Source organism: Manis pentadactyla, chromosome 15 (assembly GCF_030020395.1).
Source record: "Manis pentadactyla isolate mManPen7 chromosome 15, mManPen7.hap1, whole genome shotgun sequence".
NCBI classification, from domain to species: Eukaryota; Metazoa; Chordata; class Mammalia; order Pholidota; family Manidae; genus Manis; species Manis pentadactyla.
Genome location: NC_080033.1, coordinates 56,546,874 through 56,572,948, shown reverse-complemented (window position 1 = coordinate 56,572,948; position 26,075 = coordinate 56,546,874). Strand labels below are relative to the sequence as shown.

At 49.2% G+C, this 26,075-nt stretch overlaps 2 protein-coding genes across 5 annotated transcripts in view; both read right to left on the bottom strand.

Annotated features, from left to right (window-relative positions):
• The window catches only part of TANGO6 (transport and golgi organization 6 homolog), a 233,101-nt gene that overhangs the window by 3,464 nt on the left and 203,562 nt on the right, over positions 1-26,075 (bottom strand). For 2 of the 3 annotated variants that reach the window (XM_057492813.1, XM_036897636.2), the window contains one exon: positions 25,381-25,932. In XM_057492813.1, coding sequence (XP_057348796.1) covers positions 25,756-25,932 — 177 coding nt within the window. In that variant the 3' untranslated portion in view covers positions 25,381-25,755. Of the gene's footprint in view, positions 1-25,380; positions 25,933-26,075 lie in introns of those variants that run through there. The other variant, XR_008994009.1, reaches the window with a different exon arrangement.
• HAS3 (hyaluronan synthase 3) lies at positions 63-25,242 on the bottom strand. 2 transcript variants are annotated; one of them, XM_036897640.2, is made up of 5 exons: positions 24,709-25,242; positions 11,285-11,383; positions 6,987-7,622; positions 4,109-4,210; positions 63-3,290 (listed from the first exon to the last, which is right to left on the bottom strand). In XM_036897640.2, the coding sequence occupies exons 3-5, from the start codon at positions 7,620-7,622 to the stop codon at positions 2,367-2,369; spliced, it is 1,662 nt and encodes a 553-aa protein (XP_036753535.2). In that variant the 5' UTR covers positions 11,285-11,383; positions 24,709-25,242; the 3' UTR covers positions 63-2,366. The 2 variants fall into 2 exon arrangements, with proteins under 2 accessions (XP_036753535.2, XP_036753533.2); XM_036897638.2 differs by lacking the exons at positions 11,285-11,383; positions 24,709-25,242 and adding an exon at positions 10,715-10,941.

Sequence of the window (26,075 nt, the reverse complement as noted above, 5' to 3'; positions counted from 1 at the left end):
GACTAGTGAAACTGGAATTAACCCAGTTTAAGTACAAAGGAGGAGGAATTAGCTCAGAGATAGCCAGCATTATGTGAGAATCTTTATTTTGACAAGTGCAGTATAAAAAATTTGACCTGAAAAGTAAAAAAAAAAAAAAAAAAGTAAAAATAAATATGTTCAGAAATTACTGTAGAAAGAATATAAAAGGGTTAAAATTCTCAGTGAGGAAAAACCAAAATGTGTCCAATTGTATAAAGGCTCTTCCCTTGCAAGAAACGGGGATAAAGCTGAAGACCCAGTTTGGTTTCACTGCTGAAAAATGTACAAAATAACTTAGAAAAACCAGTCGAGGTCAAACGTTGTGAGCCCACTTCTTGCACTGCTTACTCTTGATATGAAGACAGTTGATGACCACAGTGCTGATGGCAGGACAGCCAAGAGTTCTCCAGCCAGGAGTCCATCCTACATTAACAATCTTTAAGTAAAAGCTGAAGATAAACAAGCCCTTAGTGAAGTCTGAGCTCTGCAGTTGGCTGACCGGATTTCCTCCATTATAGTGCTTAAAATAGTTTACTTCTTGGCCAGCAAAAACACGGAAGAGCCTGAAACAACTGCCTTTGGCAAATGCCTGCTGCCTCTTCCCAGCCTTTATGGATTGGGCCCAGCTTCAACGAGCAGTCTTATCAGAAACTCCAGGTCTATGTGGTGCAGTGTTGGCGGCACCTAGAAAACCCTTGTGTTCTTGGGCAATGGAGGAAGGCACCAGGGTTTGCCAGTCTGGCTCGGAGCATACTTTGTTCCTCTGTAGGAAGCACCTGGGCACACTAGAAGCTTGCACCCTCAACTACTCTACCTTGATGCTGGTTCTGAGGGATTAGCCGTCCCCTCTGTGAATGGACATTTGGGGGGAGAGAGCAAGTAATCCCTAAGTCAATGGTTTAGTCAAGATCCCAGGTTTCTAGCCCAAGAATTTTGAACAGTCTGTGGGTTGCAAATCTAGAAATTGGCCTTCTCTCACTCCCCCAAAGAGCAGAGGTTTTTGTTTGGTTTCTGGGAAGAAGCAAGCAGATGCAGTAGTGACTATCCAGTTTGGCTGTGATAATTCCCTTGAGAAGCCACTGAGAATGGGCAGTCTCGAAGACATCCAGCTTGGATTTGAGGAATGCTAAAAAGCTTTGCATTGGAGATGATTGTCAAGAACTGTAGCCTGAACGTCCTTCATGCCATCCAGCTGCCAAGGAATCTGTCCAAGCAGTTACAAGATTGTAGCCAGTTTCGTCAGAGGCTCCTAATAGTTTTTTCCTGTTAAGCTGAGGGCTGCTTGCCTATTGCTGAGAGGCCTATGACAGTCCAGACTCATTTGCCACCTTGAACAACTTACCCAACAAGGAGGGTGGAAGAGGTGACTATGTCACCTTAAAGAAAGTGAAGTAAGGAGCTGGTCTTAGTCACAGCTGAATTTGAGAGAATTCAGGAGTATACAGGTTGAAATACACAAGCCTTCACTTCCTTTCTGAGCAATGTTGGGCTTTAACCTTACAGGTAGATGACCAAAACATTTTATCTCCCAAGCAGAGATCACAGACAAGCTTATCTAGATGTCTGGTCAATTGCCACATGGAATACATTCAGCCCAAGGCCTCCATGTAGCCCGTGGCTTTTAGCACTGCCACCAAGCTTTGTTCCTCCTGGCAAACATTCCTTTTTAACATGTGTACACACACACACACACACACACACACACACACTTTAAAACAGTTCAGTGCTAACTAACTCCCTGCTAGTTTGGCTCATCCTTGGGATGCTGAGATGTGGAATGCTGCATAAGAAAGCACCACTCCTGGACCCTGTTTTCTGATGCCCAAAGACCAGGCTTCTGGGCCTTGTATCTCAGGCACGACCTCAGTGCTTTGATAACTAGATTGAGGCAGGGATGCATTATTAGGTAGCCCTGATCTCTCAGGCTCCCTCCACCTCTGGTTGTGTGCAGGTGGGCGAAGAGAACCCCTTCCCCCAGGCTATTGTTGCTCACTTACCTATCAGAAGTTGCCACTGAATGGAACTTACTGTTTGGTTTAACACACTTCTGAGTTCCCTGGGGGAGGAAGTGGTTTTTTTCCCAGAGGCCACCATGTGTCAGAGGCAAGCAGACAGGCAACCTGAAAATATATATGTCTCTTCTGCCCACCCTGAGCTGCAATCAGGATTGTTGCCTTTAAGCAGAACTGCCCCAGGCCATATTCCAGTTACATTTTTTGCACTTCAGATTTGTCCTTTGGACCACTAATAAACTAAAACAGCACTCCCTCCTCCCTCCCACCCTTTCCTCTTCCATTCCCCTTCCCTTCCCCATTGCACTTTCCCTGCTCTGCTTGGGGATGATGTCATACCTCAGCAAAAGCTAAACTGTACTGCTCTGGCTTCTTCCCACATCGCCGGGCAATGATGGCCAGATACAACATGAGGAGGGCTACCCAGTAGCAGCCATATAGGATGGCCCCAGAGACAAGGAAGGCTAGCTCTGTCTCACTGAACAGATCCTGGCAATAGGCTGTGTAGGCCAGCCCCCCAAGAAGGACCGCCACCCAGATGGACACGGGGATGAGGCCAATGAAGTTCACCACGATGGTTTTTCGGCCAGAAGTACCCCAGCCAGACTTGTTGATGGTAGCAATGGCAAAGATCTTGGCAGGCAGGAGGCTGGACATATAGAGAAGGGAGTAGAGGGACATGAAGATCATCTCTGCATTGCCACGAAGGAAGCAGGCATAGGTAGCCTTGATAATGCCCACCAACTGCACTGTCAGCAGGAAGAGGAGGATATTCCAGATGCGGCCTCGGTAGAAAAGCTGTATGACCGTGGCGATGAGGAAGAAAGGGAAGAAACCTGTGACCACTGATTCGTAGGTCATCCAGAGGTGGTGCTTATGGAACCATAGAGAGTTGTAGAGCCACTCTCGGAAGTAAGACTTGCTCCAGCGGGTCTGCTGGTTGAGCCACCGGAGGTACTTGGTGGGGGTCTCTGTGAGGCACTTTGAACGTGCTGTATACTTAGTCCGGTAGCCGAGGCTCAGGACTCGGTTGGTGAGGTGACGGTCATCCCCAAAGCTGCACTTGCTGCCTAGGAACTTCTGATGGTACCAGTCCTCCAGGAACTGCTGGAGGAGGCTGTTGCGGTACATGCCCAAGGGCCCACTGATACACTGAACACAGCCAAAATAGGACTGGCAGGCCCGCTCCACATTGAAGGCCATCCAGTACCGCACACTGCTCAGGAAGGATATCCATGAATCATATTTGTTGAGGATCTGCAAGGGAACCAGATATGCTGGGCCTCCTCACCTGGGGATATAAGCCCCAGGACGCAGACACCAGGGACCATGAGTTCCCCCTGCATGTTCCTATAACCCATTACTCAAAATTTCTGGCCATCAGTCCTAGCCCAGCCAGAGCTGGGAAACCTGAGGCCCCAAGGAGCCAGCCACACCCAGTCACTCTCTCCTGTATCAGCCCCACCTCCCTCCATGTCATCTGCACTCTAGCCCAGTGATGTTGCTCTGGCAGTTAGTCACCTTTGTTCTTAGGAGGCAGCCTTTGATGGTGGCAGAAAGAAGAGCTGGAGAAATAGAAAAAAGCAGCACCCCAGCAACCCATCCTGACCTGTTGCAGTTGGAAAGCTACTCAGGAAGACATGGTATGTTACCAACAGTACCCTCTGGAGAAAAATCTGGCCCCTTATTCTTACCATACTGCCCAGAGCTCTTCAGCCCAACTTCCCTGAGAACAAGGGTTTGTCAGGGGCCTAGTTTTGGAGGTGCTATACCACCAGCCAAAAAGGAAGCACCCTTTAGGGTCTGTGGCCTCTGACTGCTGTGTCCCTCCCAGCAGCATAGGCTCTCTACATACCTGTTCAGTGATTTTTAAAAAAAATCTCAGGTTGAAAAAGAACAGGAGAGGGATGAGGCAGCAAGTGAACCCTTTGATACTAGTGAGAACTGTCAAAGAGGAGGCCCCACATGCCCTGAAATACTAGGAAGTCAAGATGCCCATTTCCCAAGCATATCCAAGTGGATTAGGAAGCAGTAGTTCAGACCCCACCCCTCAGGAACCCCTGATTAATTCTTACTTGGACATCTCCCCCAACTCCCCCTACTTGGGGGTCCTCCTCCAGGACTTGAAGCATCTCGATGGTACAGGCTGGATCCAGCACAGTGTCAGAGTCACACACCTGCAGAGGGAATGCATTGTCACTCCATGTTGATCTCAGGCCTACAGCCCCCCAACCTGCCCTGGCCACTCACTGCCTGAGGGATAATAACCCCGTCATGTGGTTACTTCGAGCCACTGACAAAGAGATCTGTGCCAAATGAAAGAGGTGGGTGAATAAGAAAAAGTTCATATACTGGGTCTGACAGCCTCTATGCTGAGAGAGAAACCCAGGAGACTGTTGGTGCCAGGCCTGGAAAGGGAGAAATGTTTAGCATTGGACAAGTTTTTAGCCTCTGGAGCCCGGCTCCACACACATGGTCTCATGGAGTCCCTTGGAATAAAGGAGGAACAAGTCATTGAAGTCAGATGACAGGTACAGTGGCAGACCAGGGCCAGCAGGCACTCCTCAGAAGGCCAAGAAATGGCTCTTACTAGAGGCTACCTTCCACTGCTTTCCCATAGGAGTCTTCCCTATTATAGCCTCTGGCCTCTTGGACAGTCTGCAGCCCAAGCAGGGGATGCATCTACCCAATCACAGTCCCTCCTCCCAACATGGCTGCCAGGCCTTCTGTGCTCCCTTTGACCAAGTCTCTTAAGATAGGGCACAGGATGGCCAAGGGCTGCTCTCCACCTGGATTCTACTCTGGATGGGCATAGAAGCTGCCAACATCTGCCTCTAGTCAGAGGCTGAATCAAATCCTGCCCGCCCATCATCCTTCCTAGGAGGCTTATGCTCTGATTCTAATGGGTAGCTCCATTAGTTGTTGAACCTGGGCTATGAACACTAACTCTGGAGGCTGGCTCCTTGTTTTCTAGATAATCACTGAAATGATAGAAAAAGCCCCAGATCGCCATTGGGCAGGGGAATTGGTTCCCTGCACCCTGACAGAGCAAAGAACAGTATCCACTGATGAACCCTGATGGGCTGAGTGAGAGCCCATTAGCCTGCAGGAGGGGGCTGCCCCTCACACCCCACCCCCGCCCAGCATGCTCTCCATGCTGGAAGATAGGGTGGCCATGGGCAAGCAGCAGCAGAAGGCTGAGGGGGAACCAGGCACAGCCATCACGCCTGCTTGCTCCTACTTCCCCAACAACCCATCCTTACATCCTGGCCTATACCTGTGAAGGTCCCAGGGTTCCTCAGTTTACAAGCCAGGCTTCTGTGCTGGTGGTTTCCTGGCTACTTCCTGCCCTGAGCCCAGCCCATTCTCCTTGCTCCTTGGCTTCCTTCACTCCCAGGAGGTCTTTCTAGCAGAGCAGGATTAGAGAAATTAAGAGCTCTTGACTGTGTTTCCCCACTGGCTGGGACAGGGTTATTCCCCTCCTAGGGAAAGACACAACCCTAACAGAGCTAATAGAAGACAGGCTGAAAGCCACCCAGTGTTCATTGACTGGAGCCTAGGGTTGCTTCAGGTGTATGAGTCTATTTGCTGATCCACCAGAATACAAGAAATGATCAGGAAAGGCAGATGTATGGCAGAGAAGGCTTGGGGGAATCCTGTGCTTCAGAGAAGTAGAGGAGAGTCACTGTAGCGTGAGCATGTACCAGAGCTTGGGCTTTTTCTGACCTTTCAAAGGCCCTTGACCCTTCCTGAACTGCAGAATCAAGAACTGCTTCACATCCCTCCCCATGAGACTGAGGATGTCCTTGATAAAAGAAACAGATAAATGTACCAACTCTCATGTGAGGATGAAACTTTCAAAAAAGCCAAAAACAAAAATCTATGGCCAGCTAATGGTGGGTGAATACAGCACAGAAAATTGAAATGCAAAGTGCCCAACATGCTGTGAGCAAGGCTCAGCTGGTATACAGGTGGGCCACCACAACAGATTTATTCAGATGGTGAGCAGAAGCCTCTGGCACGTGCCAGAAGGAAGGAAACAAGAAGGGACAGTGTGGATGCTGCCCCAGAAATATGGGGGTCCTGGTGTCAGTTTTTACTTGGTACTAAAATGGATGAGCTTTAATCTGTTCTAAGTTTTGTTACTTGAAAATTGGAGCTGTGTTAATCTTGTAAATAATCTAATAAAATTACCAGGCTGGTACCAGTGACCCCTTTGACTGGAAGCTAGGTGGAGTCTGTTCAGGGTCCCAGCCCTGCCAAGACTGCTACAGAATCATGCTAGGAGATGACTCACACCTTGTGTCCCTCCACCTCTCAGACATGAATTTGACATCTGGGAGAGTACGACTTCTTGGCCCATGATTAAAACAATATTTGAGTGCTTTGGAGCATGACTTCTTTTCCTCTTCATCACACTTCTCTATGAAGAGGCTCATCCTCACGTTGCCAATGGTGAAGTAGTATTGCACAGTGGGTAAGGGCAGACTTGAGACAAACTGCCTGGGCTCAAATCCTAGCTCTGCATTCTACTGCTGAGTGGTGATATAAGGCAAGTTAGTCAGCCTCTCCCTGCTTCAGGATCACGTGCAAGTGGAAATAATAGTACTTCTTCCCCAAGAGTATTGGGATTCAAAGAACAAATATATATGACATGCCTATGACACTGTTTGCTAGGAAGTAAATGCTATATATGTGCTATTATTATTATTGGGATCCCAGTTGAGAAACCTGCCCAAAGTCACAGAGCTAAGTAAAAGCAGAGGCAGGATCCCAGCCCAGGTCTTTCTGACCCCAGGACTGCTGGTCAGAACCGTTATGCCTTATTGCCATAAGTGCAGAGGGGGTATGTACACAACACAAGGCACCCAGACAGGACCTAAAATTCCTGGAGTATGCCCAGCTGGCTGGACAAATCCACATGGCCACACACTCCCAGGGAGGCATCCTTACCTGGATGTAGTCCACCGAGTCACCAAGGGCCTTGAAGGCTGTGTACATGACCTCTCGCTTGCCTCCCCACTTCTGCATGATGCATGAAAAGGTACTGGCCTGCACTACATCCCGCACACGGTCCATGCCCTCCTGCAGACTGGCCTCCGTCTCGGCCTCGCCCGCCTCATGGAAGTTGCTGCGCCACACAAAGAAGCCAGCGTGCTCGGTGCCACCTAGCACCTCATGAAAGATGTCCAGCATGTAGGCGTCTTCCTGGCGATTGCCGTCCACCACCATGACCACCTTGAGGTCAGGGAAGGCGATGCGCTGGGCCGAGCGCAGGCACTTGCGCAAGTAGTCAGGGTCCTCTTGGTATGCAGCGATGCAGAGCGCCACCGAGCGCCGCAATGGGGATGGCAACTTCAGTGGCCGACCTGCCCTCCGCATGTGCTGGTGCTCCAGGAACGCAAACAGGCTCTGGATGAGCAGGTGCAGGCCCAGGATGGCACCATACAGGCCAAAGGACAGGTAGTGCTTTTCTGTGTGGATGAACTGGTAGCCTGTTACATAGGCTGCCAGGATACCACCCAGCACTGCCAAGGCAAATAGGCTGGTGCCCACCACACGCAGGGCTGTTGTCAGCTGCACCGGCATCTGGGAGAAGGGAGGAGATGTGGGGTCAGTTAATGGGAGTGGGTGCCTTTTCTCTGGGCCTGGCCCAGAACAGGGGAAATGATGCACTGATAAAAAACCATTGCCACTTACTGAGCATGTCTAAGATTGTAGACCACTGTGGCTTAAATCCCAGCTCGGCCTCTCACTACCTGGGTGACTATGTTCTGACCTTTAGTCAGTTCTGTAAAATGTGGATTGCAGCACTACCTCTAGCATCTTTGAGGGTTAAACGGGTTACATACATGAAGCGCCCAGAGTAACACTTACTATATATCCTTAGACAAACCAAAGCCAGAGCGAGCTATGTGATACCCAGCTGGTGGATGGCAGAACTGATGCCTGACCCAAAGCTCTTAGAGGCAAGCTGCAGCAGGAGTGAGCCCGAGGCTGAGGCAGGGCTGAGCACAGCAGCAGCCAGAGAGAAGACAGGCAGGGAGGTGGCCAGTGGCCCAACAGCTTCTATCCGCCCTGTATCCACTGGGAGATTGTGCTGTGGGAAAGAAATATTTGCCAGTAAAGCATAGCCACAATGATAAAGAAAGTAAGAGAGAAGAAACAAAACAGCAGGAAACATAAAGCGATGCCAGGGAAAAAAAGAAGGAATCAACATCCCCTTCTGGAAAAAGCAAAATGAGTAAGAGAAAGTTTCCCTGTGTTCTCTGCATTCTCACCTTTTTCTCATTCACATGAAAGGCAGGAAAGAAAGGGAAAGCAGCCGGGAAAAGCAGACAAGGGAAAGAAGAGGAAAGAGTTGGGGTGTGGACAGCTCTCCTGGAAGCCCAGCACGCAGGGCACCAGAGGGACCTGAAGCCACCACTGCCGCAGCCGGGGAGGAGCGCCCACCTGGTCCTAGTGCCCGCCCTCCTGGAAAGACGGCCAGGTTTCCTTTGCGCTAAGGCAGGGCACACAGTATCGGCCCTTTTGGAAACAGCTGTGTTTCAATGAAAAGACGCTTAGGTCTTGGCGCCGGAAGACTTGTGCTTGAGGCACAGCTCTACCACCTCCTGGCTCCCTTGACCTTGCCCAAGTTCTCGGAGCCTGGTATCTCTAATGGTTTCTTGCCCCAAAGGTCTCAGGTAAATCGTTCCTAAAATGGAAGGTCTTCTAGCCCTGAAGAACTGCCCAGTGGGAAAGCTGAATGGGGAGGAGGCGGCAAATGAGGACAGCTCCCCACTCTTCATTCTGACCCAGGCCTTTTCCCCCATCTCCTCCCCTTGCCACCTGCCTGATAGGGAGAATCCAGTTTCCACCACCAGCCACCCTTTACAGACAATTAGGTCTCACTTCTCAGCTTGCTCTAACTCAAGTTCTTTTGAAACCCACCCCCGAGCTCCACTCCAATCAAAACACACCTTCCTGGCAGGGGAACAGTGCCTGTTCCCCCACAACGTCTCATATAAGAGGGGTGAGGAACACTGAGGAATTAATTGGCTGCCTTAGCCCGGGATTCAGGCACCAGCAGCATTCCAACAGCTTCGGTCCGGAAAGTGCTGTTGGCAGCCTCGCCTCTCCGGGAAGCGTGGCCTCCGGGCGCTCTGCCCCACCATCCCTGGGAGCCTGCCGCGTGCTTCCTCTGCAGGACGATGGTTCCCCCACTGCCCCGCTATCCTCGCATGCCTCTGCGGCCCGGGGGGCTCCAGGCCGTGCACCCACGCCTCAGGAACACACCGTCTGCCTCGAGCTCACATGCCGAGAGGGCGCTGCCGGTACCACTGCCCACCTGCGCTCTGGGAAAGGGCGGGGGTCGCAGGGGCCAGCCCAGCAACCTGTCAAGCGCTAGCGCCCCACCTCGGTGCAGTGCCGGAGGCGTTGCCCACCAGGTTAACGCAGCCGGGAAGGCATTCGCCACCCTTCTCACTCCCGCCTGAGCACTGCCTGCTCGCGAAGACGGCGCCGGCCACACCCACGTGCCGGCTTCCCACGACTCAGCCGGAAAGGAACCAGAAAACCAAGGAATCAGTCGGACCAAATCCCGCTCATCTCCCGGGGCCCCCAACTACCTTGGCAAAATGTGCCTTCAGACAAAGGCGGCATCCCCAGTGTCGCCGGCCCCTTCTTTCCCAGGTTGGGGCCCCTAACCCCGAGCAGGAATTGGAGGCAATATCCCGGCATCCCCTACCCCACCGAGGACCAAGAAAGCCCCGCAGCCGGAGACCCCATGAGCAATCGGCGCTGGCAGGATCTGGCTGATTGTCCCTGCCCAGATGGGGGCCGTGTCACCTCAAGCCGGCGGAGGGGAGTCGAGACCTCCTCTCATCCCGTACCCCCCGTTGGCTAATTCGTACCGACCGCCTCTCATCCTGCTCTCCGCCGTAGGCTAACTACCCCCTACATCCACAAGACCTCGGCTCCTGTAGGTTAACTTGCGCCCAGCTTCAAGGGCACGAGGCTGGGGACTCTTCTTAATGTGCCCTGCCCCCTCAAACGACAGGAGAAAAACCCCAACCAGGAACGCACGCTGCCAATCTACCCCCCAAAACTTTGCGGGTCTGCCCAGTCTGCAGCCTCTCCAGCTGACAGGTGTGTCCTGCTGCGGGGCCCACACGCGGCGGAATGGAAACTTTGCGAGGGGTGGGGGCTCTTTCCCTTGCTCCCAGTCGCCCTCCGGGCCCTCCGAGCTGATAAGGGAAGGGGAACCCAGGCCCGCGGATATGGCCCCGCCGGCCCGTAGGAACCGGGGCGCCGGAAATCCCGGTGCCTGGGCAGGTGCGAACCAGCGGACGAGCGTGGGGGCGGGAGAGACCCCAGCCCGCCTCGTGCCCCGTACGGTCGGCCGCCTCCTAATCCATTCACAAACCAGGAGCCGCAGGGGAGGAAGGGAGGAGAGGCTGGAGGAAGAAAGGGAGGAGGGGCAGTGGAGAGGGGGCTGCGGGAACCGCGGCCGGGAAGCCCGGAGATGCCGCAGCCCTCAGCCCGCCTCCCCGCGAAGGGCGCGACGGCCGGGGGGCGCCGGGAGCCCGAGGGAGCCGGGGGCTGGGAGGGGCTGGTCCGCGGGCTCGGCAAGCGGCACCCCTGGGGCCTCCGCGGGGCCCGCCCCTCCGAGGTGGCCGGCTGGCCCGGCCCGCGCTCACCGTGCCGCCCGCTGCCCGCGCTCCAGTGCTCAGCGGGCCCGCGGCGGCTCCATGCCCTTCCTCCCGCTCCTCGCCGCGCCCCGCTTCCCGGTGCACCGCCGCCGCCGCGCGCTCTGACTGACGAGCGCCAGCCGCGCCGAGCCGCCTTTAAGTACCGAGCGCGTCCCCGCCGGGAGAGGCGCCCTCCTCCGGCCCTGGGGCCGGGGAAGTTGAGAAGAGTGGGAGGGCTCCCCCGAGGGCCGCCAGGAGCACCCCTTTCCCTCTGGGTAGGAAGGAGCCTACAAGCAGCCCGGCGCTCGGCGGGACGCCGGGTCCCGCGTGGACGCGGCACCCCGGTCCATTGAGACTCGCAGTTCTTGCGCCCTCGGAAGTGGGTTCCCTAAACCTGGCCTACGGCCCAGCTCCTCCGCGCTCGCCCCGGGACCAGCTTGCCCAGGAGGAGGCGGTCATTGTCCCAACCTATAACCTGCAGCGTCAACTCTCTATATAATCCGTAGAGACTTCCAAAACTGTTACTCTCCGTTACTCCCTCTCCCTCGCCCCGCTTTCTAAGCCTCAAAACCTACTCACCCTGCAAAGCGGGAGAGCGGATAGAAATCTCCCCCCGACTGCGGCATGTGAAGGGACTGTTCGCTGCTTGGGTACGACCTAAAACCGAGACAGCTGAACCTTCCTGCCGGCAAAAAAAAGAGGCACAGAAGAGAGTAATTGTCAAATATGGAAAGACTGTTCAGAGAAGGTGTTAACAATTGTGACAAGCTTAGCTTTGAATTCCGCAGTGGGGCGCTGATGACTTTAAGGCTATTTGCAGTGCAAATGGTTTTGCAGGAACCTTGGAAGTTACAGTGTCTTAAAGTCAAAATCAAATTCTCCTCCCCCTTTTTTACACCTTTATTTCCGACATCCATGCCATCCTAAATTCCCAGAAGACCTTCTCTCCAGTGGTTTCCAGGTCCCTAAACGCTGATGCTAGACTTGGGTGACATGGGGTGCAGTCCAAGAGAGGTGAGGAGTTGACAGCGGAGGAAACATTTAGAACCAGCTGAACACACCGAGTTTCCAAATCTTGGGACAACTTGAAATAAATTTTAATTTATAATTAAAGACTAGTTTTTAAAAGACATGTAAAGAATTTACATGTCCTTCAAGCACACCTGAGATTATTTCCATCACTTCTTCCCAAACTGCAACAAATTTATAGAAACCTGAGTTGCCTGGACAAACTGTTCCTTTCAGAAGTCTGAGGGGCTCAGGGACTTCCTGCCCACTCTGACTCACTCTGGGCCAATAAGCTCCCTGGCACACCTACCCACCCACTCCAGAATCCCACTGCATTAAGAAATCCAATCATTTCACACTTTGGCTTCAGAGAATCATCATTAATATGCTATATGGTTAAAACACTTTTTTGTGTGGTTTTTTTTTAATCCACAGTGGGTATGAGTTTCAAAGTTCAGATGGGCCCTAATAAGAATAACACACAGGTGGAGAGAGAAGCCCTTGGTTAACAGGAAGTCTCTGGAGTCAGTTCTGCCACTAGCTGTGTGGCACTAACCTCAGTGTCTTCATCCCAAAAATGGGATTGAGTCTGTACAGCATTCTTAGAAGGACTGAAGAGATTGGCTGAGAGTAAGTGCTCAGGAAAAGTTAGCTCCAGTTAACTCAACCAGAAGATGACCATTTGCCAATGCTATGGCTTCTAAAAGCCCATCCCTCCACGATGCGACACGAAGGGACAGGAAGTTCAGAGATCAGAGTCAATGAAAAAGGCCTTGTCTCCCAGATGGACTCCCAGAGCCCTGGGCCCCCTCCTCCACAGTCAGGGACATCGCAGAGCAGAGTTGCCAGAGACTGGAGTAGCTATCTGATCCTACCACCCACCCAAATCTGCAATCTGCAACATTTTAGATCAGGGACAACAAGAAGGGAGATGTGCAGGGACAAAAATGAAAGCAGCAGCCTGGTGGGGAGTGAATACCCCCTCTCCAGGAGGTGTCCCTGTGAGGAGGAAGGCCTAGTGTGGCCAAGTGCACTGTTGTCAAGAGAAGCCAGAAATCCAGATTTTTATGTGAAATCTCCTAATGTTTAAGTGTTGGCAACTAATTCAGATGTTAAAAAAAACACCCCACAGGCCAAGTAAAATGTGTGAGTCATATGCAGCCAACTGGCTGCTTGCAAGTGACCTGTTTAGAAGCTTAAGGAATGAACAGCCAGTTTGGAAAAGATCTCTTCTGCCCTCAGCACAACAGTAACATGACTGGGTGCAAGTTTCCCAGGGCTGTCCAAGATCATCTCATGCCTAGTTCATTTCTAAGGCTCCAACTTCGTCCCACAGGCTTATTGCCCATCTCACTCAGCTGGCTCCAGGGGGGTTTAAAGGTGATGGGTTGGTACAGCACAACCTCTCTAGTCACTTAAAACCTCCTAAATGAAGAGTGGGTCCAGATGCATCCTTATGAGAACAGCAAACACTCTGTCCGTACCAATTGGCTTCGTCCCCTAAATGGCTTCCCTTGAGGAGCAAATTGTCTTTTTCTGATTTGCAGGGCCAGCAATCTGGTGTTATCAGGCAGTTAGGAGAGTCTTTACCTTTGGATCAGTCTGTGCAAGGGAGGACTTGCCCATAATTAACACCCAGTTTGCAGTGCCCTATTTGCATTCATCTCTTCAGGGGGAGGGAGGGAGGGAAATCTTTAAGGGGCTGATACAATAAGGCTCAAATTACCAGTGGGGATTTAGAAATAGGACTAATTCTGTACCCAATCACTTAAAAACATGTATTCAGATATTGCTGAATTGGCTTTTACACAGCCTCGCAATTCAACTCAGTAGTAGAAAATTCATGCTGCATTTTAACACTCATTTAACAAATGCTGAAGACCTACTCTGAGGAGAGAATAGTGCTTTGGTACTGGGAAAGCTCAGGCTGGTCCCTACCATCTAGACGGTTATTCATTTTAAGACAAATACACTTGAAAATTTTAGTCACTGCACAAGGCAGTTTATAATGAAATGTTGATGAGACAACTCTTCAACAAGAGTTTGAAGATTTCAGAAATGAGATCTCTGTGAGCTGGAATGGGCTGGGCAGCTTAGTGGAGAACTGAGCTGACTGCATAGGAAGGCAAGAGAGTTCTAGGTGGGAAGAAAAGCTTAAGAACAGGAGCAGGTGGAGGAATGGGTGAGGTGTGTTTTATCTTTTTTCTTTTGTTATCATTAATCTACAATTACATGAGCAACATTATGGTTACTAGTTCATTATGCAAAAAGTATAGGTAGTAATCTTTGCTATTTTATACTGTAAATACATCTTTCATCTTTCCCTTACAGTACTTCTTCTATAGCACCATAGTATAATTTCTATCACCTATACTTTGATTTAGTAAATGCTTTGGTTTATAGATTTTTAAATTTTATATTAAATGTTAGTTGGGCTAGCGTTTGTTCAAAGTGAACAAACATATTGAGATCTTCTGGCGGGAAGTACATATAGCTGTGCTCCCTCATGCATCATCAAGTCCCCCCATTATCAAGCCCTCATGCATCAAGACTCCCCCCATCAAGTCCCCCACCACATACCCCATTACAGTCACTGTCCATCTGTGTAGTAAGATGCTATAGAATCACTGCTTGTCTTCTCTGTATATACTGCCTTTCCCATGTCCCCCACCTGCTACATTATGTGTGCTAATTGTAATGTCCCATTTTCCCCCTTATCCCTCCCTTCCCACCCACCCTCCCCAGTCCCTTCCCCTTCGGTAACTATTAGTCCATTCTTGGGTTCTGTGAGTCTGCTGCTGTTTTGTTCCTTCAGTTTTGCTTCATTGTTATTCTCCACAAATGAGGGAAATCATTTGGTACTTGTCTTTCTCCGCCTGGCTTATTTCACTGAGCATAATACCCTCTAGCTCCATCCATGTTGTTGCAAATGGTAGGATTTGTTTTCTTCTTATGGCTGAATAATATTCCATTGTGTATATGTACCACATCTTCTTTATCCATTCATCTACTGACGGACACTTAGGTTGCTTCCATTTCTTGGCTATTGTAAATAGTGCTGTGATAAACATAGGGGTGCATATGTCTTTTTCAAACTGGGCTCCTGCATTCTTAGGGTAAATTCCTAGGAGTGGAATTCCTGGGTCAAATGGTATTTCTATTTTGAGTTTTTTGAGGAACCTCCATACTGCTTTCCACAATGGTTGAACTAGTTTACATTCCCACCAGCAGTGTAGGAGGGTTCCCCTTTCTCCACATCCTCGCCGGGTGAGGTGTGTTTTTGTAGGACAGCAAAGAGAATCCTGGATGAAACAAGAAATTTACCCCGGAGAACTTGCAACTGCGCCTATGTAGGAAGTGCCTGATAAACACTAGCCGCTGAGAAGGAGGGCGCTAGGGACAGATTCTGGAAGGCCTTGAATGACCTAATAAGGCCTTTGGAATTTATCTGGTAGGTGATGGAGAGCTATTGAAGATGTCTGTGCACGGTAATAAAAGGTTACAAATATTGTGTGGGGATAGCTGAGTAGTGATACTTCTGGGTAAGAACTAGGAAGGAGTGAAGGACACCGGAAGAGACAGATAAACCACAGCAAAGGGCCAAGGAGGGGCCTCGATGAGAATGGTTGGTGCTGCCTGCAGAAGTGGAGCTGAGAGCCGGCAGTGTTACTATGTTGGGCACAAGTGAGGCTAGAAGTAGAGGAATAACCAAGAGAAAGAAATGTCTAATAGTTTGTAGAGTTGAAAGGGCCTCCCTCATCGCAAAGTTTTTAAGGATTGGAGGTAACCGAAGCTGACAGTTCCATAAAGATTTCACCTTTCCACTCATTTTCAAATCTGAACTCTCGAAACACTCAAGTACCTTGTACCAACAGGAGTCTGCTATTCAATCTCTCCCACCATCAACTGGTGCTTTAAGCTGCGGGACAGTGGTGCTGGTAACCAGGTGCTGCCACTCTGCTGGTCTCCCTGCGAGTGACTGGGCGGGGGAGCAGAGGAGGGAGATTCTAGCTCCACAGGCTGCCACCCCTCCTAACCTTACACTTCAGTGCGCCTAGATGGCACCCAGCCCCCAGTTTCTAGCTACAGCACAGCAGAAGAGGGATGGCAGCCAAGCGACCAGGGCTCCCCAATGCCTCCAAGCTTCATCCTGTCAGCTTCCCCTGGGCTGATCACAGTCAAAACCTCTTGAAGCTAATGAAGGTGAATATAAACTGGCCTCCAAAGAGTAGCACATTATGTCGCCCAGCTAACTAAATAGTGCTTTCTCTTCAAGGCAGCTTAATCTGCAGTACTAGTTAATACATAATTCAAAGTGGAAGGTTTGTGCCTTGAGTACAGCAAAGTAGCTACTACCAAAGTTATCTTTTCATAACTGTCTCCTCTAACGGACAAGTACTCTGTAATCAGTCGCGTTTCTAGGTGCTGTTTGAGGAAGCCAGTGGAAGGACTCTTCTGTCCTGCAGTTACATTGGGGAGATTTTAACTCAAGTCTCTGTCTCTCTCCTTGGATGGAAGAAACATTTTCATTTCAAATTAAGGGGCCTCTGCTCTGCTAGTGGTGGAGCATTCAGCCCCCACTAAAGGGGCCAGGTTCTTTTATGCTGGCTTGAAGGTCAGGATTACCAGGGCATACCAGAGCAAGAACCGAATAGCAAACCAAACCCAGAGATGCTTTTCTTGGAATCCTGAACAGAAAAAGCTCTCCCCAGCCATCTTTCCTTTCTCTGCCTCCCCTAGGTGAATGCAGAAACAAAATCCAGAAGACTTTCAACCATAATTTACCTTACTGGTAGAATATTTTACAGCTACTAAAAGTCCATGTTCATGAACACAATGTAGGAATATGAAACAATGCTTATGATGTAATGTTAAGTAAAAGAGGCAGGATACAAAATTGTCACAGTCAAATGACTATATTTATGTTGTTTTCTTTTAAATTCTATAAATTAAAAGGCAAGAGAGAAGTTCACTTCTCTCTCTCTCAAAAGATCAGGTTTGTTTGGGTGGTGGAGCAATGGATTTTTTTCTCTTTGCCATTTTCTAGTCTCCAAATTTTTTATTTTTTTATCTAATTTTAACTGGATTCAAAATTTCTATTAATAAGTATAACAATTTTGTAATGAAAATGTATTTTTAAAAATATGAATTCTGAGTTCACAGAATTTCCTTCTAAGCTGGCTCTGGGTGGGGTACAGTCTGTATCATACATGGGTTCATGTGAAAAAGGTTCGGAAACCTCAGTCTACTAAGAAAGCAGTAAAGTCGGGAGGGCCAGGATAGAGGGTTAGTGGAAGGCAAAACTCGAGTAATTTGCTTTCTTTAAATCCATCTCACTGTACCTTTGAGAGAATCTAGCAGGCCTGGCGGGAGTACATATAGCTGTGCTCCCTCACGCAGCACGTTTGAGTAAAATATAAAGACTCCTTCCTCCTGGCAACACAGCCCCAAGCCAGCGCTCACGGTTTGCCCTGCACATCCCAGCTGGTTGCAGCCCCCACTCACCCCCTCATCCAGGATCACCGTGCTCCTGGGAAAGAAAGGGAGGCACACATAAGTGCCTTTCACACACATTTCAGGAGTGCCCTGAAATGATCCCTTTCCTGAAAAAAGTATGTCCAAGAATGATGATGTCACCAGCATTGCACTCCTGCCTGAGGGAGCACCAGGGACAGGGACTCTCCTCTGGATGCTGTAAACTTACCTCTGGGCGTGTGCACACCCACATGTGCACACGACTCACTGTACACTGTACACAAAGCTGGCACATGCAGGCCTGCTCACTACACAAGTGCACACACTCTTTCCCAGAACTTAGCATAACACAATCCCAGTCTACAGTCCTGGTTGCCAGATCAGCAGGAGGGGAACAAATCACTTGAGGTAACCTTGTTCCAAATTCATTTGGCTCTTGTTACACCACCATTAACAACAGTTCTTAAATGTGCTGGCACTTCTGCTTCATGTCCTCTTTCCTGATTAAAGATGTCTTGAGTCACTGTCACAGAGGAGGTCCAAAGCTGGATCTTTCATAAAAGCAATCAGAGAAGAGCTGATGCAAGGGGCAGTTGCCATCAGCTCCTTCATGGGAGTGACTGCCCCCAAAGTATGTCCTACTATCAGCAGATCTTTTTTTCAGTTAGGACACACACCCCCAATACACACATACTCTTTCTTACCAGGTAAGCTAATGCAGTGGTTCTCCCATCTGACTGCTGCACATTAATACTTTTAAAACCTGGTGAGCTCTTTAAAAAACACTAATGCTTGTACCCTATCCCAGATCAATTTAGTCAGAATCATTGGGAGTGAGCCTCAGGCTTGAACTCCATTTTTAATTCCCTAGGTGATTCTACTGCGCATCCAGGGTTGAGAGCACATCCTGACGATTCTCAGCTGAAATTTGCAAGTGCCTTTCTGGCACTGGGAGGATGGCAGAGAGCCAGTCAATCTTGGAGGTGAGCTCCAGAGCATACCAGTATCTATCCATTTTCCTCTAGCACTTTGCTGGCTATACCCGCTTGAATGAACTGATCTCAAAAACTGAACAATTAAGCAAATGAGCTATCAAGCCCAAAGAAAAAAAAGGAAAAGGAGAAAGGATGCTGACTTGAAATTGGCAGAAGGGACCCGGCAGAAAGACAGAGGATGGGACCAGATGGGCAGGGTCAGTTCCCACATCTCTGCAATGTACCTGGAACTGGATTGATACAATCTTTTCATTGGCAAAGGTGCTGCCTGCTTTTCTCAGGAGAACTGGGGGAAAACCAGCCAGCCCTTGGCAGTGGGAGGACAGAGCTGCCATGAACAACTTGGATTAGCTTTCATTTTCTAAAAGACTGAATTTCTGCACTTCGGGGGGATTTTCTAACTGGAAAGATGGGTTAAGGTAGCGGGTCTGAGCTGTCTCTTTTGGGGCACGGTAGTCCCATGGCTCTCTCCCCACTGTGGTCCCGGCCTTGACCACAGAGAAATACTCACAGGGCTGATGCTGGAGCCTTGTTCTTTGCAATCTCTGAACAACACTGACACTCACAGTTTGGGGGTGGGTGGGGAGGACTCGTCCGACCCCCAGTTCTTTGAATCATTAGCAACACCATTCCTTTAGAAAAGACAAGACAAATTTCAGGCTGGCCCTTCTCTATGATTAATATGTCCCATAGGTTTTGAAGTTTGAAAGTGGTATGTGGTCTAATAAAGGTGTGTGTTGTATTGGGGAGGGGAGGCTGTTCAAGTTTCAGAGACTCTGGAAGTACAAAGGCGGCAGCTCTGTTCTCTCCAGTGTGATAACTAGGGCCACGCAGAAAAGTTCCACCCAGGCACTGTTCTGAGTGGGCTTCAGCTTTAAGTGAAGATGAAATCTTACATCATATAATAAATCACTTAAAGGCCAGTCACTTTTCCTATTCTTGGGCAGAGAGGGTGCTCCTGCAGCCCTGCAGCCCCCTACCACCACCCTTCCCCGGGGAGCTGCTGTCACCCTCCGTGTGCTGCATCTCCCAACAGAGGCACGTGCTGGCGAACCGGCTAACAGGAAGAACTAGTGAACAGAGCAGGTGACTAGCATACTTGTGTCTCCCCTTTCCTCTTTCTCTTCCCATTTGCAAGAGCTAACCTCTCTGGACCCCCTTTTCCAGTCTCCCATTTTTTCTCTCAGGAACCAGTATGGAATAGAGCTACCAATGTACACACAAGACCTATAGACGCAGAAAACAACAGTTTAAAATGACCCACTGTTATTCTGAAAATGAAATCTGAGAAGTGAAACACTGTTTACAGAGATGAAAGGGTAATACACAAAACAAAGCAAAACAACAGAGGAGCCATTTCCAGGCTCTGATTGGAGTTGATGGGGAAAATGCTGCATTTTCTACGTAACACATCATGACATGGCTCTCTGCTTTCTCTGCTCCCAGGGAGGCAGTCTCAGGTGTCTACCACCTTGGCCACCCCAGGAAGAAGAACAGGCCTTTCAGGAACCAATTTAAGAAAGCTGTCAAGGTACAGCAGTGGGTGGGCTGGGGAACTTCAGCAAATCTCATCTCTAGCTGCTGGGCAAACAACACAGTCCGACACAAGACATAACAAGTTCTGTGTGTCAGGTTGGGTCTTGGTGTAGGAGGACGCTGTTTGGAGGGAATCAGGGCTGAAGTTTAACTTGACATAAGTGGTCCATTTAAATAGGCAGAGAAACACTTTCTTTATCCTCACTTATGTTAAAAATAGTTTTTACCATCTGGAAATAAATCTATTGGGTAGTAGCAAAGCACAGTAGTTAAAAGCCCAGCTTTGAGAGCCCGACTGCCTGGGTCCAAATACTGGTTTGGCTACTTATCACTAGCTATGTAATCTGGGGCAGGTAATTAGCCTCTTGTGTGCCTCAGTTTTCCCATCTGTAAAACAGGGATAAAATAATACCTACTTCACAGGCCCAGTGGGATGACTGAGTGGATTAAAATATGTCAACTGCACAGAAGAGCATAATAAGCTCTTTACAGTGTTAACTGATTATTATGTACACTGATGTGAAGCTACAGCAATCATTCATCCCGGGTTTTATAGGATGAACTCAATACTTTGAGGGGCCACCAGACCCTATGTCCTGAGTCTGGTTTGGGTACCATGGTCATTATCCTGAGGACACAGCAAACCCCATAAGAAGCCATACCCTAATACACACACAGGACAGTCTCAGAGCTGAGAGTATAGTAAAAGCCCTCTTTAAGACCTGCAGGGGCTCAGGATTTCTCTCTGGGGGGAGTACTTATAAGCTACTAACTAGTACTTGTAGCCACAATATGGCTGCTGGTGAGTATCCCTGCAAAGTGTGTTATTATGTCCCTATTGGTGGTTTTGGTATACAGAAAACTCCAGCCTCTGAAGTTTTTTTGTTTGTTTGGTTTTGTTTTTTAAGTTTAAAGCTTTCTAACCCAGTACTCAAACCTCTCAGGACCTATCCCACAGAAACACTTCAGTATGCAAAGACTTATGCTGAGAATCACTGAGGACTCATTGGAAATTAGAAACAACTCAACTGCCCTTCAGGAGACACAGGCTTAACCCAGCTGGAGCTCACCCATCCCACGGAAGGCATGCTGTCGTCACAGAGGACAGGGATTTGTAAGTACTTACAGAAGAGTGTCTCCAAGCGTATGTCTAAGAAAAAGATACATGGGATCATTTTAATTTACAGTTAAAATCCCATTTCTGTTTCAGAAAGCCGTAATGTATGTTAGTATTCATTTGGGAAAAGGGTGAAAGGAAAGGAAGTTCTGGAAGGATATACACGTAAATGTTCATGGTAATTCTGGGGTAGGAGTAGAGGTGAGATTGTGGGAATTTTTCTTTCCTTGTTACAAAGATGTTAAATTTGTTATAATTCATATATTATTAGAAAACACACAGAGAAGCAGCCAGGACATCCAGATGTGAGGGCTCACCGCTCCTCAGCACTCTGGGAGAGGGCGGAGGGCCAGCACAGGGGTCTTGATAGGTACCCCTCAGTATGTGCCAGTGGAGGTCAAACACGTGCTGGGGCTCAATGTGGACACATGACCTCTTGAGTTTTCTTCCCAAACTGTGCTCTAGTTGAAAGGCTTTTGCTTCTAGACTCCTTTTTTTGGTGGGGAGAAGCTCCACAGTGTTCAACAGATATTCAAGAGTCTGGCTGAGACAGAGGAGATCTGGGGCCAAATCCCACCAGAGGGGGATAACAACAGCCTGTCTCCCTATTCCACAATGTTGTGAGAATCAGACAAGCTTATGGATGAAAAACAACTTTCAAAACTAAAGGCAACACCAAGCAACTGATCTTCCTTTCCTATGCCCAGCAGGTACTGCAGAGGGTCATGGGGCAGGGTTGGGGTGCGGGGAACGCCTGAGCCCTCCTGGTAGCGCGGAGCTCCTAAGGCCCTGTGAAGAACTGTGGAGTGGGACAACGGGGGATGACTCTTCAGACAACTGTGCACAGCCCCCCTCCAGGGCTGACGGTGAGGGTCTGCACTCCTCTTCCCCTGCCAGCACACTCTGGATGGGCTGAGCCCAGCCTGAGCCCAGGCAGCAGGGACGAGTGCCACAGCAGGGATTCTAAGAAGACAGCTTCCCAACCCCCAGCTGCGACTCAGTTCCCAGCAGAGCGGTGCCTGAAGTCAGAGGTGTGCACTGCAGTGAGGCTGCTGCATGTGACTGCAGAGCGTCTGCCCACGGAGTGTCTGGCCGCGGAGCTTGCTGGAGGACTCAGCCAGGCCCTCAGAGGTCATGCCTGCTTCTTTCCAGGGGCTCAGGGAAGGAGGCCTCCGTGGTTAGGGAATAGTGGCAAACCCTCGCGGCCCACCCTGGAACTCAGCTTCTGTTTCTGGCCTCTTTGCCCCTGAAATCCCAACTGAGATTTTGATTCCTGTGCAAAAAGACTGCTGAAGCTAATCTGCTTTTGTATAGGTTGGATGAATCATCCCCCAATTTATTCCTACCAATTGATCACCTCTCAGATGTCTCAGCCACCCCTCCACTGCAGTGAGTTGCTGGTGAGAATCACAGGCAGGTGGCAGGCACAGCTCCATTCACTCACCCGGTCACAAAGGGAGGGACCGAGCGAGGAGGGGCGGGTATGGACGGAGGCAGATCAACACATTTGCTTTCCTCTTTCTTCTTTGGCCAATGAGGAGAAACTGCTGCTAGCAGAGAAGGGGGGCTGGTAAAGAGGGACAGAAAAGACCTGTGGCTGAGTATGAAGCTCCAATGGGCATAAGCATTTCCTCTTTCACAGCTTTTATCATTGTGACCTCAAAGCACTTCCACAAACAAGCTGAAGGGGTTTCAGGTAGAAATAGGTTTGTAGCTGCCCCCCATGCTCAGAGTGGTTCACAAGGCTCCATGCGATTTGGCACATTACCACCCCCACCTCCTCCCCTCCACTTCCTTCTCCCCCCCTCTGCTCCAGCCACCCTAGCCTCCAGCATTTCTGCACACCTGTCAGACTTATTCTCACCTCTGGGCCTTTGCACCAGCCATTCTCTGCCTGGAATGCTCTTCCCCTAAATATATTCACGGTAGATCCTTCACATCCTCCCGATCTTCACTCATATATCTAACTTCTCAGTGAGGCCTTCTTTACACAACTTATCTTTTACAGCTTCCTCCTGTTCCTGACTTTTCTCTATAGGATTTAAAACCATTTGACATTCTATTTCATTATTTATTTATTGTCTGCTTCCACATAAACTTCCTCTGGGGGTACGGGTTTTGTCTGTTTTGTTCACTGCTGTGTTCGCAGTCCCTGGCGCAGCCCCTGGCATACAGTGGGGGCTCAATAAATTGTCATTATTGTCTGTTATTTGCTTTCCTACCCCCAGCCCCTGGCACCTAGCCCTTACATATGAATGAGTGGGCAGAGCCACAGGAAAGTGAAGGAATGGAGAGGTGAAGAAAGGAGAAGAATATTACGAAATATGGAAAAGCACATGTGTAGAGAGAGACAAAGAGCATTTCTGATTTCTGATTACAGATTACCAGATTGGCTTCTGCAGAGGACTGGAGAAGGGCAAGTCTGTGCCAAGAAGGAAGAACAAAAGAGCAGAGAATTCTCCAGAATGTCCAGAAATCTGACCTGAATGAGCAGTCAACACTGGAGCAGAAAGCGTCCCTGCAGTTTTGGCTGCAGCCGCAGCTCTGGGCCCCCTGCAAGTCTCCGGCCACACTGCCATCCTCTGTAGGCCAAGGGGGCTATGGACAGCAGGCCTGGGAGGAGGAGGAAGAGACAGGGAGGGAAAGAAGGAAGAGAAGGGGGGATTCGGCCAAGCAGAAGGGCTGTGAGTGGTCCAGGGGAGTCTGGTGACAGCCTCCTGGGCAATGGAGGGGACTGAAGAAGAGAGGCCAGGAGAACTTCAGCAACACGGAGGAGACTAGGGACGCTAGGGAGAAGGCGGCCCGGAGAGATGGGCGGAGGTGGGAGGCAAGCACGAGTATGCGCTATTATGTAGAAGCAGACACACCTCACAGGCCCCATGCACGTTCGTGTCACTGTTGCTCCTGCCATTCCCCCCGTGGAGTTCTGGGTCTTTTTTTTTCTGAGTTTGTGTTTTTATTATCCTAAAGTTCTCAGTTCTCATACTGTTTCTCAAGGATGGATATGTACTTGGAAGAATAATTTAATAATTTGGAAACTTTTAATATTTTGGCCATGTTTAGGAAGGTTACATTGTAGTATCTCTTCCGTGAATTTGGTAACAAGGTCAGAAAATGTCACTCTCTGAAATTGAATCCATCAAAATAAATGAAGAACAAATGCTTTTAGCCACTTCGCAAGTAATTCAAATTAAAAGGCAATCGATCAGTGGAGACAACAGGGACTGTGTCTAAGGCCCTCCCTAGGAGACTACATAGGTTTTTAGACTAGAGAGTTTCTCAGTCTCATCAAGGTGATCAATTAGGATATATCCTCAGAATTGGATGCACTTAATGCAAATAAAGTTGTAAGTTAAATCAGTCATCTTGCATATCCAGTATGATGACCTGAATTGGGCTGTATGGAGTCTAGATAAAGGAAGGCCAAGAGGCCAAGAGTTTTTAGTGTATATTCAACTGGTTCAAGGCAAGTTCTTCTCTGATTTGAAAGCCCTAATCCTGATTTTCTAGACATCCTTGATTTGGAGAATGAAATTAATCCAGCTACTCCAGCTGAATGGAATTATTCCTTTAAAATATCTATGCCTTTGTTCTAATTCTTTGCTCACTAAACTGACTTACAATCCCTGACTACAAGTTGGCCCCTTTAAAGGGATGCCCACCACAAAAGTTCAAAGCTAAGAACGTGTCTGTATGCCAGTCAGAGAGAAGTATCTTGTTAATTAGCAAATGGGCCTGCTTGTATACAGACCCTTCAACCACCTGAAAGTTTGGGGAAATTGTGTTTTCGTACCCCTGAGCCTGGTCACTCCAGAGACTGGGAATAAAATCCTGTGATAAAATTCTGTACTGAGCACTGCAAAGCCGAAGACTGATCAAGGAGCTCTGAGCTGGCCTTGGCAAGTTGCTGACCACAGGGAGGGTTTGTCTGAAGCAGTCAGCCAATTTCTTTCATCTCTTTTAGCTGCAATCAAAATTCAGTCACCAAAATATATAAATAAATAAAGAGGAATCCACAGTGCGGCATCTGAAAAGATTTAGAAAAACCTGGCATTAGATCACCAACATACAATGCACTTTGAAGCACACATTTAACTAACCCACTGTCTAAGCATTCCTCTTCCTAAAGGAGTGGACATAAATATTCTCATTTGATGTTTTTTTTTCCTGTAATCAGGGCGACTCTGTACAAACGGTAGCAGAAGGAGAGAAAGAATATGGCCCAGGAGGACAAACACAGGGCTTACCCTTCCCTGGAAGATTCAATCAGCTTGGTTCTCTTTTCTGGAGATCAAGTCCTCCGCAGTGCCATAGCCTTCCATCTCAATAGCAGAGGACCAGATTCACATGTTATTCTTTAGAGCCCAGATATTTTATTCCACTTTGCATATTTTGACAACAGTTTCCTTCCCCTCCCTGCCTCCAGCTGCGTCTCTGTACTCTGAAATGCCTCATGAGCAGCCAAGGGTGACTAGCCTTGGCTGTTCCTCATTATCACAAGGAAAAACCACCTCAACTTGAAAGAATATCCAGATAGTGACACGTGGGTGGCCAACCTCTTATACTCAAGCTGCAAGAAGAGACTGGCCAATTAGTCAATTCCCTCAATTGTGTTAAATATACACTCCATGGGGTAGACATCCTTCTCTAAATGCTACAGAACAGAGAAAAATGTGCAGGTTAATGAGATCTGTAATCTTTTTTCTTTTAACGACACACACTTCAGGCTGGATGCAGTGTGGCTAAACTGACGCTTTGGGAAGGACAGCCTAAAGACACAGCTGACCAGAGACACAAAGCCACCTCTGGAGTCGGCCACACTGTCAGCACTGAAGAAGCCGTGGGGCCCCCTGCTGGAAGGCTTGGGCACTGCTCTGGCTGCGTGGTCCCAACACCACTTCTAGATCCTCGGGCCGGGCCTATGGCAGGACCACGATCTTTTTCTCCAACTTCTGTGGTGGGAACAGGAAGTTTCTCATTATCTCATCCAGTTCTTCCAGGGCCAGCTGGGCATGGAGCTTGGCCACGTCATCTGGTTCCAAATGTACCACGTGCTTCAGCAGGTGATAGAGATCCTTGAGGACGTCCCTCAGCACCTGCATGAGAGAGACAGTGCCATGACCACGTGTCTACTGTGCCAGCATTTCTCAGAATGAGCCAACTGCCTTCTCCTGTCTGAGGAGTTCTGCAGGGACACTCACAGGCTCCCTTGAGAAGATAACGCATGGCCCTCTCAGGC